This window comes from Pocillopora verrucosa, chromosome 2 (genome assembly GCF_036669915.1).
Source record: "Pocillopora verrucosa isolate sample1 chromosome 2, ASM3666991v2, whole genome shotgun sequence".
Taxonomy (NCBI): Eukaryota; Metazoa; Cnidaria; class Anthozoa; order Scleractinia; family Pocilloporidae; genus Pocillopora; species Pocillopora verrucosa.
The window spans coordinates 6,754,740-6,774,489 of record NC_089313.1 but is presented as its reverse complement, the minus strand read 5'-3'; the positions used below and the strand labels follow the sequence as shown (position 1 = coordinate 6,774,489).

At 38.8% G+C, this 19,750-nt stretch overlaps 4 protein-coding genes across 5 annotated transcripts; all 4 read left to right on the top strand.

Annotated features, from left to right (window-relative positions):
* Positions 1-392: 392 nt before the first annotated feature.
* LOC136279035 (tetratricopeptide repeat protein 28-like) lies at positions 393-6,096 on the top strand. Its single transcript, XM_066162389.1, has 6 exons — positions 393-454; positions 1,397-1,447; positions 3,158-3,357; positions 3,442-3,800; positions 3,921-6,023; positions 6,055-6,096. Exons 1-6 carry the CDS (start codon positions 393-395, stop codon positions 6,094-6,096), a joined length of 2,817 nt encoding a protein of 938 aa, XP_066018486.1.
* An 85-nt stretch (positions 6,097-6,181) lies between these two features.
* LOC136279167 (tetratricopeptide repeat protein 28-like) lies at positions 6,182-7,031 on the top strand. 2 transcript variants are annotated; one of them, XM_066162697.1, is made up of 2 exons: positions 6,182-6,585; positions 6,933-7,031. In XM_066162697.1, exons 1-2 carry the CDS (start codon positions 6,213-6,215, stop codon positions 6,953-6,955), a joined length of 396 nt encoding a protein of 131 aa, XP_066018794.1. In that variant the 5' UTR covers positions 6,182-6,212; the 3' UTR covers positions 6,956-7,031. The 2 variants fall into 2 exon arrangements, with proteins under 2 accessions (XP_066018794.1, XP_066018795.1); XM_066162698.1 differs by having other exon boundaries at positions 6,182-6,575; positions 6,933-6,979.
* An 8,802-nt stretch (positions 7,032-15,833) lies between these two features.
* On the top strand, positions 15,834-18,216 carry LOC136279034 (G-protein-signaling modulator 2-like). The gene is made up of 4 exons (XM_066162388.1): positions 15,834-15,907; positions 16,552-16,768; positions 17,263-17,598; positions 17,743-18,216. Exons 1-4 carry the CDS (start codon positions 15,834-15,836, stop codon positions 18,214-18,216), a joined length of 1,101 nt encoding a protein of 366 aa, XP_066018485.1.
* Positions 18,217-18,354: 138 nt separating this feature from the next.
* Positions 18,355-19,041, top strand: LOC136279033 (G-protein-signaling modulator 2-like). Its single transcript, XM_066162387.1, has one exon. The coding sequence runs from the start codon at positions 18,355-18,357 to the stop codon at positions 19,039-19,041; it is 687 nt and encodes a 228-aa protein (XP_066018484.1).
* Positions 19,042-19,750: the final 709 nt, after the last annotated feature.

Below are 19,750 nucleotides of genomic sequence, written 5' to 3'. Positions count from 1 at the left end.
TTTCTCAGAGGAGTGAAACTTTCTTAAATTCACTGTTATTGCATTCATAGTATAAGCGTATCTTACCGTTGAACGGATGCTTTATATTTCCACCGTTAAATTTCTTTCTTCAAACCGTTAAGGTTTTATACAATATATTTCAACCTCAGTAGTTAAGATATTGTTAGGCATTGTTTAATTTGAAAAACTGATGGTCTCAACAATCACGTGATCAAAAACTAAAATCAATCCCATATAAAGATATATTAATGATGCAGAATGTCCTTTACTGGTCCAAGTTCACGTCTCGAGAAAAAGCAAACGATTAATTCATGATAGCGTCACGGGTTGTGTGACTTATGTGTTAAGTTATGAGCGAAGTTATGAGCGTTGTACACGTTATTAAGAATAGAATGGGGAGCGAAATATGGTCGAGTTATCACGAGAAATATTTCAAGAAATCAACATTTAACACGTAAAATCAATAAAAGTACACACATCTTGTGTGTCCATATTAGTTTCTGGCGATTTCTGCCGTTTTAAGCGTACTTTGCCATCGCTGTTATTCCCATCCCCACGATGACACCTCGCATTAATCGAGCGTCCCAATCAACCAAGCAGACAGCTGTCCCCGTGATAGGTCTGCAATTCCTGATCCATAATAGGAATGCACGATAGAAGCGGCACCAGGATCGTGCATGCTATACCACTGGAACATACCACAGAAACCTTTTCCAGCCGCTCGATAATTGTTGATGACTTCCCTTACCACAGTAGACTTACCAGTTCCCCCCTTGGCCAGTCCCTAAAAAGTTATGACCCTTACAAGCCAAGCATACAATCTCCGCCCGTCCGTGAGATAAGTGAACGCTCATATTGACGACATGCTAATAACCACCAGACTACTCTACTGAATATTATGGAGAACGAGTTGTCACAGGAAGAAAAATTATGAAATAACATAATGAACATCACTTGGCGATCTGCGTGCTCAAGGAATTGGCTGAACTAATAGAAATTTTATTGTCCTTTACAATGAATTTCTGGTGGCTAAATAGGCATTAACACCAACATAACTGTAAGGGGGTAGATTAAGGGTAATTCGGCCAAATCTTGCAGGCTTTTCTTTTTATCCAGAAGTTTAGTGACATCACCTTGGAAAGGTAAATGCAATCGACGGTAGGGCATCATATGGACAATTGTGTGATCTTCTCGGTAATGAACCAAAAGAACGGTGTTGCAATAAAATCGAGCGAGGGAATTTCCAGTACAAACATTTTGGACGGTTATTATTTAAACTGTCGAATAGCCCGAGAAAACTAGAGCAATTTTCTCATTAATCATTCTTGTATTATTCATGAATAAGAAATAAAATAGAGTGATCCTAATGGTCTGCATTGCACATACGTTTTGACAGCCGGTTTAACAAAATCAATAAACTAAGAATGGGGAAACTAGAACTTATATTGTAGACTATTCCTTTCTGATTCCTTTCTGATTTCTTTTGATTTCCATCGATTTTTCATTAGCTGAATTTGTATTTTATTCTGGTCTTTTTTGTTTGTTTTTAATCAAAGCGAATAATGCCTCAAAAATAAATCGGCGAGTCAGGCTATGACACATGGCAGCAGTTTGTTTCCTTTGAGAAAAGGTAGCTTCCTTACCTCACAATACATGATATAACCAAGCCTCTTATTCTTCAATCTTCTTCATTGATTGAATCAATGAGCTTCATTATCAATTAAGAAGGGACTCTCTTTTCCCATTTCTTTCTGTTTCCGGTTTCCTAATTATCTGCCTTAAGAAAGTTGAGACACTGGGAAGAGAAATTTTTTTAGTTTCCTCATACGATTAGAAAGACCAGAGGTTCTAGTTCGATCACAAATCCTGTGACAAATTCTTAGTAACAATTAAACTTTTTGATTTTCAAATATGAATGTAGTTTAAGTCAGGCACAACTGTCTATCACCTGAGTGAAATGTGAACAAAGGTAGAAAAAACTGAATATTAAAACCAAAACTCTTAGTAATTTATTTTTTTTTATGCGATTATCATTTGGTATCTATTTGTTTATAACCTGTATGAGCTTTCTTAACATTGATTTATTATATTCCAATTGTAACTGTTTTAAAACTACAATTAATTCCATTGTCATTCCTATAAGCCCATTTGCGGATAATCTTTAAGTTCTCTTTGAAGTTTGTAAGACTTTTCACTAATCTTCAGACTGCTCCAACATCGAAGATGTACATAATAGATTTTTGGCTTTTAACGTTCACTCACAAAAAGATGAAAGACAGAAATCGGTAGGAATATAATTCGACCTAAGGGCAAAATGTTTCTTTTACATCACGTGACGAGATGAAGGAACCAAAAAACTTAGGTCAAAGTATAATATATAGACCCAGTGAGTTAAGTCTAGTTTCTACGGTTCGCTTACCTGCGAGTTAACAAAGTTGATGTACTTCAACACGGAAGCTGAGTCAGTACAGTAGTAAACTTGGTCTGCTGTCATTTCCAATTTTTCTCCAATAATTCTGGAGAGCCTTACGCAGATAACACTGACTGTCAGTTCCAATATTGGAATTGAAATTTCATGTATGGGACTTGCTTCTTCCATGACAAATGCACAGTCAACTTGGTTAATGACATTTTTCAAACGGAAGTAAACGACGGCTGAAATTCATTATCATGGCCAATTTACATTGTCAACTCAGTTGGTAAAGCCAAATAGTTTTTTAATACCCCACCAAAGTTTCTTCAAAAACTTACCCCGTTGTTTATAGAAACTATGCATGTGGAAAGTTCTCATTGCAAAAGTTAAGATAAAGTCTGTCAGTTTTTTTTATCTTTGTCCAATGACTTTAAAGTCATGTAATGTTCTGCAAAAATCTCAACTTGAGGAAAATAAAAAGTTGACCAACCGACTTCTTCACTTTTTTGTTTTTAAGTGGATATTGTGAATTCTAACACTTTCAGCTTGTTACAAATAGTTTCCGGGTGTAATCGACCCAGCCCGTTTTTGTAACTTAACATGTGTGTTCCTGTTTGAAGTGACTCGTTATTAATCAAGATTATCGACCATTTAGTATTGTGTTACTAAAAATAATGTTTCCCTGATAACAGTTGAGGATTGCAATGGAAAACTAACAGCAGAAGCCATGACACCTTTCATGAGCCTCGCCTTATTTGTTGCCCTGTTCTTGCTCAACTCAGATCGCATTCAGAAAGCCATTGAGATATGCAGCGAATGTTTGATTTTGCTTAATGGCACCGATCAAAACAGCAAAGACCAATTTGATTCAGCACTGCTACAATTTTACAGCGACATCTATACCATTCTTTTCAGCGCTTATCGTCATATCTCTGACTACATAAGTGCGTAAAGATACGGAAGGAAACTGTTTGCCTTATACAGAGGGTATGGAATTATGCTTTATAAACTTGGCGAAAGCCTAAAAGCAAAGGAATATTTTGAGAGGGCCCTTGCCATAACAACCAAAATTGTTGACAGAGGAGGGGAAGCATCATGTTATGGAAACCTAGGTACTGTGTTTGCGTCGCTTGGCCAATACGACAAGGCTGAAGAGTATCTCCGAAAAGCGCTTGTCATCACAACTGAAATTAGCGACAGAGGAGGGGAAGCATCATGTTATGGAAACCTAGGTACTGTGTTTGCGTCGCTTGGCCAATACGACAAGGCTGAAGAGTATCTCCGAAAAGCGCTTGTCATCAGAACTGAAATTGGCGACAGAGAAGGGGAGGCAACTGACTATGGAAACCTAGGTACTGTGTTTAGGTCGCTTGGCCAATTCGACAAGGCTGAAGAGTATCTCCGAAAAGCGCTCGTCATCACAACTGAAATTGGCGACAGAGAAGGGGAAGCATCATGGTATGTAAACCTAGGTACTGTGTTTCTGTATGTTGGCCAATACGACAAGGCTGAAGAGTATCTCCGAAAAGCGCTTGTCATCAGAACTGAAATTGGCGACAGAGAAGGGGAGGCAACTGACTATGGAAACTTAGGTACTGTGTTTAGGTCGCTTGGCCAATTCGACAAGGCTGAAGAGTATCTCCGAAAAGCGCTCGTCATCACAACTGAAATTGGCGACAGAGAAGGGGAAGCATCATGGTATGTAAACCTAGGTACTGTGTTTGCGTCGCTTGGCCAATACGACAAGGCTGAAGAGTATCTCCAAAAAGCGCTCGTCATCAGAACTGAAATTGGCCACAAAGGGGAAGCATCATGTTATGGAAACCTAGGTACTGTGTTTAAGTCGCTTGGCCAATACGACAAGGCTGAAGAGTATCTCCAAAAAGCGCTCGTCATCAGAACTGAAATTGGCCACAAAGGGGAAGCATCATGTTATGGAAACCTAGGTACTGTGTTTAAGTCGCTTGGCCAATACGACAAGGCTGAAGAGTATCTCCAAAAAGCGCTCGTCATCACAACTGAAATTGGCGACAGAGAAGGGGAAGCATCATGTTATGTAAACCTAGGTACTGTGTTTGCGTCGCTTGGCCAATACGACAAGGCTGAAGAGTATCTCCGAAAAGCGCTCGTCATCACAACTGAAATTGGCGACAGAGAAGGGGAAGCATCATGTTATGTAAACCTAGGTACTGTGTTTGCGTCGCTTGGCCAATACGACAAGGCTGAAGAGTATATCCAAAAAGCGCTTGTCATCAGAACTGAAATTGGCAACAGAGGAGGGAAAGCATCATGTTATGGAAACCTAGGTACTGTGTTTACGTCGCTTGGCCAATACGACAAGGCTGAAGAGTATCTCCAAAAAGCGCTCGTCATCAGAACTGAAATTGGCGACAGAGAAGGGGAAGCATCATGTTATGGAAACCTAGGTCCTGTGTTTAGGTCGCTTGGCCAATACGACAAGGCTGAAGAGTATCTCCGAAAAGCGCTCGTCATCACAACTGAAATTGGCAACAGAGAAGGGGAGGCAACTAACTACGGAAACCTTGGAACTTTTTTTAGAACTGTTGGTGATTTTGAAGCTTCGGAAGTATGCTTGGAGAAAGCTCTATGCATATCCAGAGATATTGGATATGGAAGAGGAGAGTTTGATATCCTCCGAGGTTACGCCGTTTTGTATTTATGTCAAGATAAAATCAAAGACTCTCTGTCGTGTCTTCACCTGTGCATTGAAAAGTATGAGGAGCTGAGATATTTCTTGGGCGCCAATGATCAGTTCAAAACATCATTTCTGGAGGACACAGGAATATTCCCCTACAAGCAGCTATCTACTTTGCTTTGTGACACCGGAAATGCTCGGGATGCTCTTTATGTTGAGGAGTTGGGTCGAGCTAGAGGCCTATCAGACTTAATGGCAGAGAAGTACTCGGTTGAAACGCACATCTCTGCTAATCGACAATCTTGGTTTGGCATTGACGACATTTTAAGAAAGAAAAAAAAATGTACTTGTCTGTACATTTCTTATTTTCAGAATCGTCTGCATTTGTGGATCTTGAAAACAAGTGGAGTCCTTCACTATAGAAGAGTATCACCAGAAGAGAATCTAGTTCAGGCTGGGTTACCCAAAGATTTGTCTGTGAGTCAATTTTTGGATTATAATTTCCGGAGTCTTGGTATTTTGCCCACTAAAGATTGTGAAGATCGGTCTTTAAATACGATTAAATTGCAACCTCTCTCCCCCGCGCAAAAGAGCTCAGCAAGATTGCGACTTTTGGACGAGGAAGAGGACGAGGACGAGAAAGTGATTTCAAGTCTATACTTGTGTTACAAAATGTTCATTGCCCCCGTTTATGATTTGCTTGATGAGCCTGAAGTCATTATTGTTCCTGACCGCAGGTTGTACAAAGTTCCCTTTGCTGCCCTGAGTGAAAAGGAGGGAGCCGAATACTTGTCAGAGACTCATAAGATCCGTATCATTCCTTCGTTGACAACACTCAAGAACATTCAAGATAGTCCAGAGGACTATCACAGCAACACTGGTGCCTTGGTAATAGGCAATCCCAAAGTTAATTGGCTGCAATCATTGCCAGCTGCAAGAAAGGAAGCGGAGATGGTCGGACAACTGGTGGGTGTTCCGCCTCTAGTTGAAGAGAAAGCAACGAAGCAGGCAGTACTGGAGCGGATAAGTTCAGTGAGCTTGATACATTTTGCTGCCCATGGTAACGCGGAAAGAGGGGAAATTGCACTCTCCCCCAATCCCTGTCTCAACAGTCAAACCGCTCTCCCACCGAAGGAAGCTTACATGTTGACGATGGCTGATGTCTCACGAGTGAAAGTCAGAGCTAAACTGGTGGTACTTAGCTGCTGTCACAGTGGAAGTGGAGAGATAAGAGCCGAGGGAGTTATAGGAATTGCCCGTGCGTTCTTAGGATCCGGTGCTCGCTCGGTGTTGGTTGCACTGTGGGCCATTCCAGACTCAGCAACAGAGCAGCTGATGAGTCGGTTCTACGAACACCTCATTGAAGGTGGAAGTGCCAGTGAATCCCTTCATCAGGCCATGAAGTGGATGAGAAAAAACCCCTTGAACAAAATCTCTGACTGGGCTTCGTTTACGCTGATTGGAGATGATGTGAGACTCGAGTTTGACAACCAGCGGCAAGACTCGGTGAGAACAGGTATTTCATAAATTAAAGTTAAATTAGAGGTGAGGATGGTTATATATATATATATATATATATATATATATATATATATATATATATATATATATATATATATATATATATATGTAAATATATATATAGATATATATTTACGCACCCTTTTTTTTCCTTTTTCAAGAGTTACTATCTTTGCTCTCTGGTGTAAAATATAGAATCTCACAGATGCCTCTCTACCAACGAGACACAAGTAATAGCCAATTATTTTTATATATCGTGCTTGGTGTAATTTTGTTTGCTTTATATCCAAAATAGTAATTGAGGTAATAATAAATTGGGTTATTTCAATTTTTTTCTTGCAGGAAAAAAGACCCCGATAGAGTAAATAATGACAAGTACTCGAAGGGAACAGAGTCAAAAGACTTTTAGATGGATAAATTAAATAGAAATAAGTAGAGAAAATACTCTATCCAGTATTTCATCGACATTAAAAAAAAAGAGCTATCCTAGGTTAGGGGAGATTTATTCCAATTTTTGCTGCTTTCTTTTCTAATATTCTCAGGAGGCAGTAATGATTATGTACTCAACAATTTTTTGTTTTTCACGCAAAAATTATATTAGACACGAAACAATGTTGACCTACGTAAGGCTTTTGAGTAAAACGAATTCAGTAAAGTTAAGACAGTAGTTTAAGTATTAAACAAACCACTAAAATCTGGTTTAATTTTTGTGTTTTCAAGCCTTTTGTAAGGTTTAGTTATTAAGAATACCTTATACGGATACGGATAACTGCGGAGAGATTCGTTTATACTTACTCAACGCCTAGCAGGAGTCGTGCCGGCACGTAAACACTTTTTAAGTGGCGTTAAGATAGGATTCGCAAAAGGAGAAGCGTTGCGCATCCTCAAAATAGGTCCGAAGCACTTCACATTTAAAAAAAATCGTACAGAGCTTAAAAATACGACTAAAAGAGGGGAAAGAGTATACCTGACGAACTTCTGGAGAAATACGTGTCTGAAGTTATCTGCTCCAGTAGAGAAGGATCACTTCCGGCTTTACAAAAGCTCAAGAACACGCTGATGTGGAAATGTCACATTCAAAATCACATCGCCAAAAAGTATATCCTGGCCAGAACTGATCTTTGGAGACAGAAGTTTAAAATCGCTTGCAGATGGCGGGAGTGTCATGCGGGCATGTCGATACTTCAATTTTTAACTGGTCACTTGCCACTTGTGCTATGCACCCTGCGCGAAGCTTGTCGACTCTTAAATGCAGAAAAATCTCTGCCAATTGGCTATGAGTTAGATCTCTGAAATATGGAAGTAATCCTGTCTTGGAATAAAGAGTTCATCTGTTGTAGAATAAGTTGATTCGTAACACCCTGTATGTAAGGAATAACAGCAAAACCAGTCGCTGATTCTTCTGGTCTTCATCAAGAGCGTTACTATTTGTAACTGGTTTTTGGCAGTTACGGAGAAAAGTTTTTATATAGCCATTTGCCCATTTGGATTTTAGTGAAGAGCGAAACAACGTCGAAAGATACTAATTCTTCACAAGCGTTAAGAGTTTATCTTTTATGAAATCCCCAAATTCGCAGGAATTTTTGACAGTGTAATCAGTATTCCCAACAACAGGCGACAAAATTCTCGCAAGAAAACCAGAAATTGCATAAGTCGGAGAATTAACAAAAGAGACAATTGGTCTCAAAGGAATTCCCGGTTTATGAATTTGAGGTAAGCCATAAAAACGTGGACATAAGCCGTCACTACTGTATAATATTTTGTACGTAGAGTCACTAATTTTACCAGCTTTTTGCAAATCAAGCAACATTTTTTTTACTGGTAGGATCAGAGTTTAAGACAGCATACGTACTCTTGTCATTAAGCAGAGTCAAAGCTTTGTCGTGATATTGCTGTTTGTCCATTACCACAACACAATTACCCTTGTCAGCAGATAATACGAGCCTGTCCGGACCCTTTTTTGAGAGCTATAAGTGCATTGAAAACATCGTTTTGAATGGGAGGAGGTTTGGATCGTGACGATGGCGGTTTGCTTCCTGACGCTTATTTACACCTCGTCAGAAAAACGTTTGGTCTATGAATTGTAACTTCAGTTACATTCATTAAATCTGCAAACCAGAGTAGCATCAAACTATGTCTGATTGTCCAGGTTGCCGTGTGAACTTTAATGTATTAGACAAGAAGGCATTTGCTTACCTTGGCTCCTTTGATCACTGAACCAGTCGGCCTACGGTTGATGAAGTTCGGGATCTTTTGGTCGGTAACGGCCCATGGAAGCGCGCTTGACAAGGTGATACAAGATGTCCTACTATTGCGTCACTTCCAAACCATTGATTCGGAAATTCCGTATTCCCTCGCTATCTCTCGATTGTTGTTAACAGCTTCAGCTTCAATTACGATTTTCAACTTAAAGTTGAGATCGTAAGAATGATGGCGAGTATTTGGCATGATTGTGCTGAATGTAGACTTCGCAAGATAATGTTCACCAGGTGAAGTAAATTTGCGACTACTGATTTTGTTGATCGAATTGTTTTTATACTTTAAAACCATGTTTCCCGAGAGGGAAGGCTAAAAATTAATGTGTACCGATAGGTTGTCATTAAATGTGTGACCTTTTTTGCCTTTTGTTTATCACTGTGATTAAATGTGTGACATTTTTCGGCTTTTGTTTATGTGTGTGACATTTTGCTTTTGTTTAATCAAGGCTTTTGTTTGTGCGCGTGGTCGCGTGTGCGACAATTCTGCTTTTGTTAATTAACGGTAAACTAAAATCAATACGCGACTTTTTCGCTTTTTTGTAAGTTTATGAAAGAATTTACAATAAACTTGACCAATCTTTACTCCCCAAACAACGATGCGCCTTATAACCAAGTATTTTAGCGATATTTTCAGTTTGAAAACATGCAATAATGAAATTAGGAGACCCTCGCAGCTAAGAACACTACTGAAACGAGTAGTTGTAAATAAGACCTGAAAAAAATTTCAGGCCCGTTTTTCAGGTCTTATTTACAACTACTCGTTTCAGTAGTGTTCTTAGCTGCGAGGGTCTCCTAATTTCATCTTTCCACCGCAGTGCAAATATGTGAATTTTCATATATCTAAAAACCTTCATTCACTTTGATGTTTATTTGGACCCAATTCATTGACCAGCTCCCAGTTGGCTTGTTAGCTCAATTGGTAGAGCGCTGCACCGGTATCGCAGAGATCATGGGTTCAAATCCCGTACGGGCCTGAAATTTTTTTCAGGTCTTATTTACAACTACTCGTTTCAGTAGTGTTCTTAGCTGCGAGGGTCTCCTAATTTCATCTTTCCACCGCAGTGCAAATATGTGAATTTTCATATATCTAAAATCTTCATGCAATAATGAAATTGCCAAATTGGGGGTGCGTCTTATAGCCGAGTGCGCCTTATAACCGAATAACTACGGTAGTATGGAGGTAATTACCAGCACGATCTGGTTCTTACTTGTTCTGCACTTTTCCATGCAGACCGTTTCCTGTGAAACGATCATAATCCATGTATTTTTGTTTTGAAAGGCACCAAATTTAAAACTAAAAAGTTTAGTCCAGTTGCAATGTGATGAATCACTTGCTAACTTATCTTGCTCAAATTCTATTGAGGAATATTGGCCATCCGTTGTTTTTGTGAGGAACTCAGAAAAATGTTCTCTTATGGCCCTCAGGCTTGGTAAGAATTTATCATTTGCAGTTATGGCTGAATTAATCTGCTGCAAATTTACATTTATAAAATGAATGAGAGACAGTTGATTTCATTTTGATTCATATTTTATATTTTTAATATGGTTGACGTGGTGGGCATGGTCACCACATCCACCGTGTAGGAGTGGCCTCTCCCTCCTAAGTTGAAACATTTTTTATTTCTTTGATAGAAAAAAAATGAAAAGTTGAGGTAAGGCAATGCACTTGCAAGGAGATGTTACCCAACTGACAACTATACTCACAAGATCTAAAAAAATTACCCTTTTGCCCTAAAATCCCTATTTGTATTATCATAGATTTTTATCTTTCAATGCCTGCTTATGGCAGCTTTTGTTGGATTGGAAATAAAACAGTCTTTGTATATGTGTATGTGCTGGAAACTGTTGCAATGGACCTTCAAAGGGTTTTTTATTTGATCTATATTAAACTTTAATTTCTTTGTCAACAGTCAAAAATAATCATATAGTATCACCTTTTTTTTTCCTTCTCACCTCTAAATCTTTGAAAAATTATTTAATCTTCTATTTGAAAATTGTTTAGAAATGGAATTTATTTTAATACAAATAGGGATTTACGCTGTTAAGTAGTATCATTTGTGGCTTTAATGAAACGAACAATGTATTTTCTCAGTTGTTAGCTTCCAATCTTTGTTGGACAGTAAGAAAAAAATTTGGTATGTATGAAATGGAAGCATCATACCATGGAAAATGCTTGAACAATTTTTATCCACTTGTCGCGTTGATCAAAAAAATTCACTTGTTCACTAGGCTCACATGTTAATTTTTGTTTGATGCAATAAATCTCATTTGTGCACCTTTCCATGGAATAATCTCTGTTTGTTACAGATTGAAAAATATTACTTGGGCCCCATACTGTTTCTAAAATTTAACTTCTTTTCGCATGAGCATGATAAATTAAAGATTTTCTAAATACTGTGGAAAATGGCATCTAAAACAAATGTTAGCCCAGTTTATTGTAATGTCAGTTGTTGTTAGGTTACTATTTACTTTACTTCACCATTCCACTTCTTCCACACCTTCTCTTTTTTATTATTTTTCTTGTCCACATCTATTTTATGAAAAAAACAATACTTGGTCCGAACAAGTTTATTAAAATACTGCACAAGTTCTATAATTGTGTTAGAAAAGGTTTCTCTGAAGTGACAATATTGAACCAAGTGATGGTAACATTGCAAAATTATGAACTTCTACTTTACTGGAAATGGTCAAAGGAAAAACAGTTTGCTAACCAGACATCATTTCTTATTGCTTAGACTTTAACAGGAAAGTTGTATTTCAAGGAGGCTATGGTGTCACTTTTCCAACTTCCTACAGAGGGGAAAGACTATTCACTGTGTACAGTTGCATGACATTTTTTGGAATCATAGCATTATAGAAGAAAAGAAAATACTACCGTAGACACTTACCGTATTTCTTCACCTATAAGTCGAGCGATTTTTCAGTATTTGACACAAAAGTTTGAAAATTTTTTCACAAGAAACGGGGTTCGGCTTATAGCCGAGGGTTTGGGATTCAAAACAATTACAAATTTAATGTTAATGCAAAATGACCGTAAATTTCGTGACTGCAGCGCTCTTTACGTGATGTGCTTTTAAATTGACATGATAACAATGTATTTCTGACCACCAATCAGATTATTTGCTTCCCACGCATTGAAAGACGATCTCACTCAACTCGGCAAAAACTCTCCTCATCGCACATTACAAATAAAATATTTGGTCTCTCTGCTGTGAAAGTCACTCCATCGCTTGCTCGTCTAGTTCGGGACACTTGGGAGTGAAACGGCCTATTTTTGCACGTTTTGCCGAAATCTTAAGCTTGCCAGAAAGAATAGTCGCCTAGTCTCGTCTCCAGCGTCGTACCATGGACTCGATAAGTCCATAATCTCTAGCGATTTGCGAGCTGTTTTCTACAGCTTCGGCTTCCGCGATAACTTTTATCCTGAAAGCTATAGTATACAAAAAGCGGCGTGCTTCTGGCATGATGAAAAAAATAACAGTGACGAAAGAGATACTCGATTGAAATGTTTGTCAGGCTACAGTAACTGTTGTGTTTCTGCAGTCGCGTAGTAGTATTTACATCTTCACTGATTCGCCTTTTTTTCTTTTGGGTTTATTCTCATTCATTAGCTTTTGTGTTCATTGAGCCATTTCCCAATTTTTTCCGTGAGATTCGCACACTCAAATGGCCGGTTATAATCAAGAATTTCGCTCTCGGCTTATAGCCGATGGTTTTGCTTTTTCTTTTGGATGACACGAGTCTGTTGGAAGGTCTCTAACTTTTAGGGTGTCGGCTCATAGCCGAGGTCGCCTTATAGGTGAAGAAATACGGTATCTAAATCACTGCCTGCAGGGGGTGGTCCTTCAGATAGATCTTCATCATCTATTGTATAAAAACTAAACGTATGTAATTGTCAATTTGAAAAAAAAGGTATTTTATTTAAATCAAGGTAAAGCATTATACAATGAGCTAACCTAACAAAACTTCATTGCACAGAGTTTAAAAGTGAAATTGTGTTTCAAGGAGGCCATGATGTCACTTTTCCAACTTCTTAAAGAGAGGGTAGACTATAAATTGTTTACAGGTGCATTACATTTCGTGGAATCATGGCATTATGGAAGAAAAGGAAAATTTTATTTTCCAGTCAACACTTACCTAATCTCCACCTAAAGGAGGTGGTCCTTTGGGTAGATCTTCACCATCTTTGATATAAACAGTAAACTTAAGTAATTGCCGATGTGGGAAAAAAGTATTGTATTTCAACATTAAGGAACAGATGTGTTGTGAAAATATTTTGTCTAAATTGACCATCTAAGTTATATTTTTGTCATGTGGTTGCAGAATATATTTGTTGAATAGCATATTATTTATTATGCATATGTAATCTTACAAACATTTAAATCTTAATCTAGTTTAATAAATGTGGTTGAAGTAAGTTAACATTCTGTTGTAAAACTAACACTCACCTTCTTGGTTTAAATGAAGACCATGTGTGAGAATAAATTGAAATGTTTCCATTTTAATTGTGTAAATGAGTTTGTTAGTAACCTGTGGTTATAAAAATCTTATTAAAATAATTCCATGTAAGTGGTTCAGTGCCTTGACAAAGATTATTACAGAGTATGTCTGAGTGTTCATTTGAAATGGCAGTTTTAAGCCTTGAATTAATTTTTCAAGAATGATAGGCGTCGCAAAGTAAACTGATCTTGACATCTGAAAAAACAAATGCCATAATTTTCACGTGATTGTTTATTCCAGTTTAAGATAAGACTTTGTTGAGATATCGTTGTAACAAGTAGTATTGAGATTGAAATTAGAGTAATAACTCCTTTACGTCTGGAAATATATGAAAATCATATACACGCACTGCGGTGAAGAAACAGATATAAGCGATCCTCGTAGCTATGAACACTACTGAAGTAGTAGTAGAAATAAGATCTGAAAAAAATTCAGGCCCGTGCGGGTAGAGAGTTGCACCGGTATCGCTGAGGTCATCAGCTCAAATCCTTTATTGAGATTGAAATTAGAGCAATAACTCCTTTAACGTTTTGCTTGATTGTGGGAAATGAGTAAAACAAATAACAGTGATGTGCTTTCTACTCACCTTCCTCAAAATAGTTCTTCCACTCACCTTTTATCACGGTGAAAGATGGCGGGAAAATAGTTGCTGCCTGGCATTTTCTTCATCTGGCGAGAAAATCCAAGGTGTTAATTGTTAGAGAGCAAAATCGCCTGTCTCAGTTTCGCGGTCTCATTTTGCCCCCTTATCGTTGTTTTCAGAGGTACTGCCTCGTTTAATCCAGTTGCTTAGTAAGTTTCTGAGCGCCTTCTGCGTTTCTGGATACCAATTATCTGAGATATGGGATGATGTGTGTCGTGCTTTATGAGCACTAGCAGTGTTTTAGAGGTGGAGACTGCAATTTCACATACTTGTCCATACATGCCCCAATATTAAACGAGTCCTTGCATTTTCTGGTTGCATATTGTTGGAAAACTTTTTAACGGTTTACACAATCTTCAGTTCATTCCTTTTTTTGAAAATGTTCGACTTCTCGCTGCAAGCTATTTTATGGAGACCCCCAAAAATTGAAGTTACAGATTGAAATCCATTAAAATACGCGCTCTACTTTTGGGCTTGGCCAAATCTATGCATTATACCTCAAAATAAGTAGACTCATTTGCAAGAATTTCGGATTTAATGTAATGTGTTTCCTCAGGATGGACGTGGAGGGGAAGTCGACTAAAACGAAGCTTTAGCCAAAAAATGAAATAGGATTAAACGCTAGTAATGATAGAAGAGATTTGTTAGCATCAATATTTGAGTAAACTAATACTCATATCCTCTAAGCTGTTTTATACACTCGATTGCAAAAACGTTGACACCTTGAAAGCATAAACTGTGAACGATGAGACCCAATGGTCCGAGTATGCTTTGGGCATACTTTTTTTTCCAGCAATGTATTTTTTGTTGCAAAGAATAAGAATAGTAAATTATTGATTATCATGATGGAAATGAGGTTATTGTTTAAACACTACCCACAAATCCGTCGGGTCTCATCGTTCACGGTTTATGCTTTCAAGGTGTCAACGTTTTTGCAATTGAGTGTATAAACAATAAACATACCATTTCTCTCTAAATTAAGAGACTTGCGTCCATATCTCCACTGAACTTTATTCGCTTTAATTTTAAATATTTTCGCGGTCAGAAATTATTGTCTTAACTTTTAAGGGAAAATGAAAGAAATCAGACAAAAAACGAATCATGCGTGACGCGAAACTTAAAATCGAATCTCACGATTTTTTTTCTTTCGTTGTTTAGATAGTTTAAATTTTGTCATTCCGACCTACCTGCAGATAGCTTGTTCCGTCATCTGTTACTCCTCCTATTGCCACATCATAGTAACTCAAATTATTTGATGCTACTTCAGCAATACCGAAACCAACCCAACCTGTGGTTCTTACTTGCACCATAAACTCCAGTGTGTCTGCGGCCTCATTGTAGTTGTCGGAAACATTGTAATTTTCTTTGCCATCAGGCATGATCATGTTGGAATACATGTTGTACATACTGCTACTTTTTGTGGAAGCCACAAACAACGCTAAACTATACAACTGAACAAAAGCCATTTTCCTCGTCAAACATCGGCCTCGCCTTCACTGAGGAACAGTAGCCTTGAATGACCGTGCATTTTCGTAATTGTCCGTTTTATAGCTTTTTTCTAATTAGTTACGTAGCCAATGTCTGTCGGTGGTATATTTTGCATTTTTACCTTTGTTTTGGCTTCAAATCGAGCTAAGTGCAATAACAGAGAACAGGAAGCAGCAATTAGAGAAAAATAAAGATATGCGAAGAGAATATTCAAGTGGAAAGTTTTCAGTGATAACAGGATGGGAAATCAAGGAAACCATTTGCTTTCTGACTGAGATATTTCCTTTTACGGTGAATCTGAAGGGATCAGTATTGAATCATGCAAAAGCTGGAATAATTCGGTAGCTTAATCAGATGAGCACGGAGATCTCAAATACTATTCCGATAAAGGGAAGTGATAAACTGCAAGCGAATGAAGTGAAAGAAAGGTAGAAAATACATAGGTAAAAAAGTGACATCTTAACCAGCTGAAAATTAGCCAATGATATCTGAGAAATATCCAAAAAGCAAAATCTATTTAAATTTAGGCAATTCGTTGGTAATTTTGGGCCTACTTATTACAAATAACCGCTGGTCTTAAAGTGTGAGTCCAGCATTGGAACAGTATTGGTCGAGTAAGATAAATTAATCAACTACCTTCGCTTTCAACCATTTTTGACAGAAAGTTTCCCTAATTTGAAAACACATGTACTTGACTTAACGCTTAAATATGTTGTCAATATATCTGATGAGCATCGCTGACAGATAATAGCGAGAAGAGTGTAGGCGCCAGCACACACCCTCTGCTCTTTTTGTATTGCAAGTCACAATGCACTTACTGGAAAAAGTCCAGATGTATGGACCATCTACTAGAATGTCCAGTCTCACCCCCGTGAAGGTGGTAGTAGTACACCACATACCTTAGGACAAATATTGTTACGTAAACCTTGGAACGTTGCATCAGTCGCTCGGGGAGTGCCACAAGGCTACAGAATATCTCCAAAAAGCGCTTGTCATCACAACTGAAATTGGCGATAGAAAAGAAGAAGGATTTTGTTACGGACAACTAGGTACTGTGGTTCTGGTTGTTCAGGCCATATGACAAAGCTAAAAAGTATCTCCAAAAAGCGCTTGTCATTGCAATTGAAATTGGCGACAGAAAAGGAGAAGGATCATATTATGGAAGCCTAGGTGCTGTGTTCCAGTTGTGCGGGCAATACGACAATGCTAAAAAGTATCTCCAAAAAGCGCTTGTCATCGCAATTGAAATTGGCGACAGGAAAGGAGAAGATCATATAACGGAAGCGTGGGTGCTGTGTTCCAGTTCTGCGGGCAATACGACACGGCTAAAGAGTATCTCCAAATAGCGCTTGTCATCAAAACTGAAATTGGCGACAGAAAAGGAGGGGCAACTGACTACGAAAACCTAGGTACTGTGTTTCATTCGCTCGGGCAATGCGACAAAGCTAAAGAGTATCTCCAAAAAGCGCTTGCCATCAGAACAGAAATTGACAACAGAAAAGGAGAGGCAGCTGACAACGGAAACCTAGGTGCTGTGTTTAAGTCACTCAGGCAATACGACAAGGCTAAAGAGTATCTCCAAAAAGCTCTTGCCATCAGAACTGAAATTGGCTACAGAGAAGGAGAAGGATCATGTTATGAAAACCTAGGTACTGTGTTTCAGTCACTCGGGCAATACGACAAGGCTAAAGAGTATATCCAAAAAGCGCTTGTCATCACAGCTGAGATTGGCGACTGAAAGGGGGAAGAATCATGTTCTACAAGCCTAAGTAATGTGTTCCAGTCGCTCGGACAATACGACAAGGCTAAAGAGTATCTCCAAAAAGCGCTTGTCATCACAACTGAAATTGGCGACAGAAATGGAGAAGGAACATGTTATGGAAACCTAGGTACTGTGTTCCAGTCGCTCGGGCGATACGACAAGGCTAAAGAGTATCTCCATAAAGCGCTTCTCATCGCAACTGAAATTGGCGACAGAGAAGCAGCAGGATCATGTTATGGAAACCTAGGTACTATGTTCCCGTTACTCGGGCAATACGACAAGGCTAAAGAGTATTTCCAAAAAGCGCTTCTCATCGCAACTGAAATTGGCGACAGAGGAGGAGAAGGATCATGTTATGTAAACCTAGGTGCTGTGTTCGAGTCGCTTGGGCATTAAGACAAGGCTAAAGAGTATCTCCAAAAAGCGCTTGCCATTACAAGCGAGATTGGCGACAGAAGAGGAGAAGGATCATGTTATTTAAACTTAGGTACTGTGCTCCAGTCGCTCGGGCAATACGACAAGGCTAAAAAGTATCTTCAAAAAGCGCTTGCCATCAGAACGGCGATTGGCGAGATAAACGGAAAAAGAATATGTTATGTAAACCGAGGTACTGTGCTCCAGTCACTCGGGCAATACGACAAGGCTAAAGAGTATTACCAAAAAGCGCTTGTTATCTTAACTGAAACTGGCGGCAGAGAAGCAGTAGGATCATGTTATGAAAACTTAGGTACTGTGTTCCAGTCACTCGCGTTATACGACAAAGAGTATTACCAAAAAGCGCTTGTTATTTCAACTGAGATTGGCGACAGAGGAGGAGAAGGATCATGTTATGGAAATCTAGGTGCTGTGTTCAAGTCGCTCGGACAATACGACAATGCTAAAGAGTATCTCCAAAAAGCGCTTGCCATCAAAACGGCGATTGGCGACAGAAAAGGAGAAGAAACATGTTATGGAAACCTAGGTAGTGTGTTCTAGTCACTCGGGCAATACGACAAGGCTAAAGAGTATTACCAAAAAGCGCTTGTTATCTCAACTGAAATTAGCGACAGAAGAGGAGAAGGATCATGTTATGGAAATCTAGGTGCTGTGTTCAAGTCGCTCGGGCAATACGACATGGCTATAGAGTATCTCCAAAAAGCGCTTGCCATCATAATTGAAATTGGCGACAGAAAAGAAGAAGGATCGTGTTATGGAAACCTAGGTACTGTGTTCCGGTTGCTTGGGCAATACGACAAGGCTAAAGAGTATCTCCAAAAAGCGCTTGTCATCGCAACTGAAATTGGCGACCAAAATGGAGAAGGATCATGTCATGACAACCTAGGTACTGTGTTCCATTCAATCGGGCAATACGATGAGGCTAAAGAGTATTTCAAAGAAGCGCTTCTCATTACAACAGAAATTGACAACAGAGAAGGAGAAGGATCATGTTATGCAAACCTAGGTAGTGTGTTCGAGTCACTTGGGCAATACGACAAGGCTAAAGAGTATCTCCAAAAAGCGCTTGTCATCGCAACTGAAATTGACCACAGAAAAGGAGAAGCAGGTGACTACGGAAACCTAGGAATTATTTTTAGAATTTTTGGAGATTATGAAGCTTCGGAAGTATACTTGGAGAAAGCTTTATCCATACCCAGAGATATTGGAGGTAGAAGATTTGAGTTCGAAGTCCTTCGAGAGTACGCCATTTTGTATTTATTTCAGAATAAAATCAAGGACTCCCTTGCGTGTCCTCATCTGTGCATTGAAAAGTATGACGAGCTGAGATATTTCTTAGGCGCCAATGATCAGTTCAAAACATAATTTCTGGAAAACTCAGGAATATTTCCCTACAAGCTGCTTTGCACTCTGCTTTGTAAAACCGGAAATACTCGTGATGCTCTTTATGTTCAGGAGTTGGGTCGAGCTAGAGGCCTATCAGACTTAATGGCCGAGAAGTACTTGGTTGAATCGCACATCTCTGCTAATCCACAATCTTGGTTTGGCATTGAAAACGTTTTTAGAAAGAAAAATAACTGTTCTTGTCTGTACATTTCTTTTTTTGAAAATGAGCTGCATTTGTGGATTTTGAAAACAACTGAAGTCCTTTATTATAAAAGAATATCACTAGAAGAGAATCTAGTTCAGGCTGGGTTGCCCAAAGATTTGCCTTTGAGTCAATTTTTGGCAGATTATTTCCGGAGCCTTGGTATTTTACCCATTGAAGATTGTGAAGATCTGTCTTTAAATATGGTTGAATTGCAACCTCTCTCTCCCTCGAACAAAAGAGCTCAGCAAGATTGCGACTCATGGAGAAGCACGAGGAGGACGGAGTCGTTTCAAGTCTATCTTTGTGTTACAAACCGTTTATTGCCCCCGTTTATGATTTGCTTGAGGAGCCTGAAGTCATTATTGTTCCTGATCGCAGTTTGTACAAAGTTCCCTTTACTGCACTGAGTGAAAAGGAGGGAGTCCAACACCTGTCGGAGACTCATAGGATCCGTGTCATTCCTTCTTTGACAATACTCAAGTA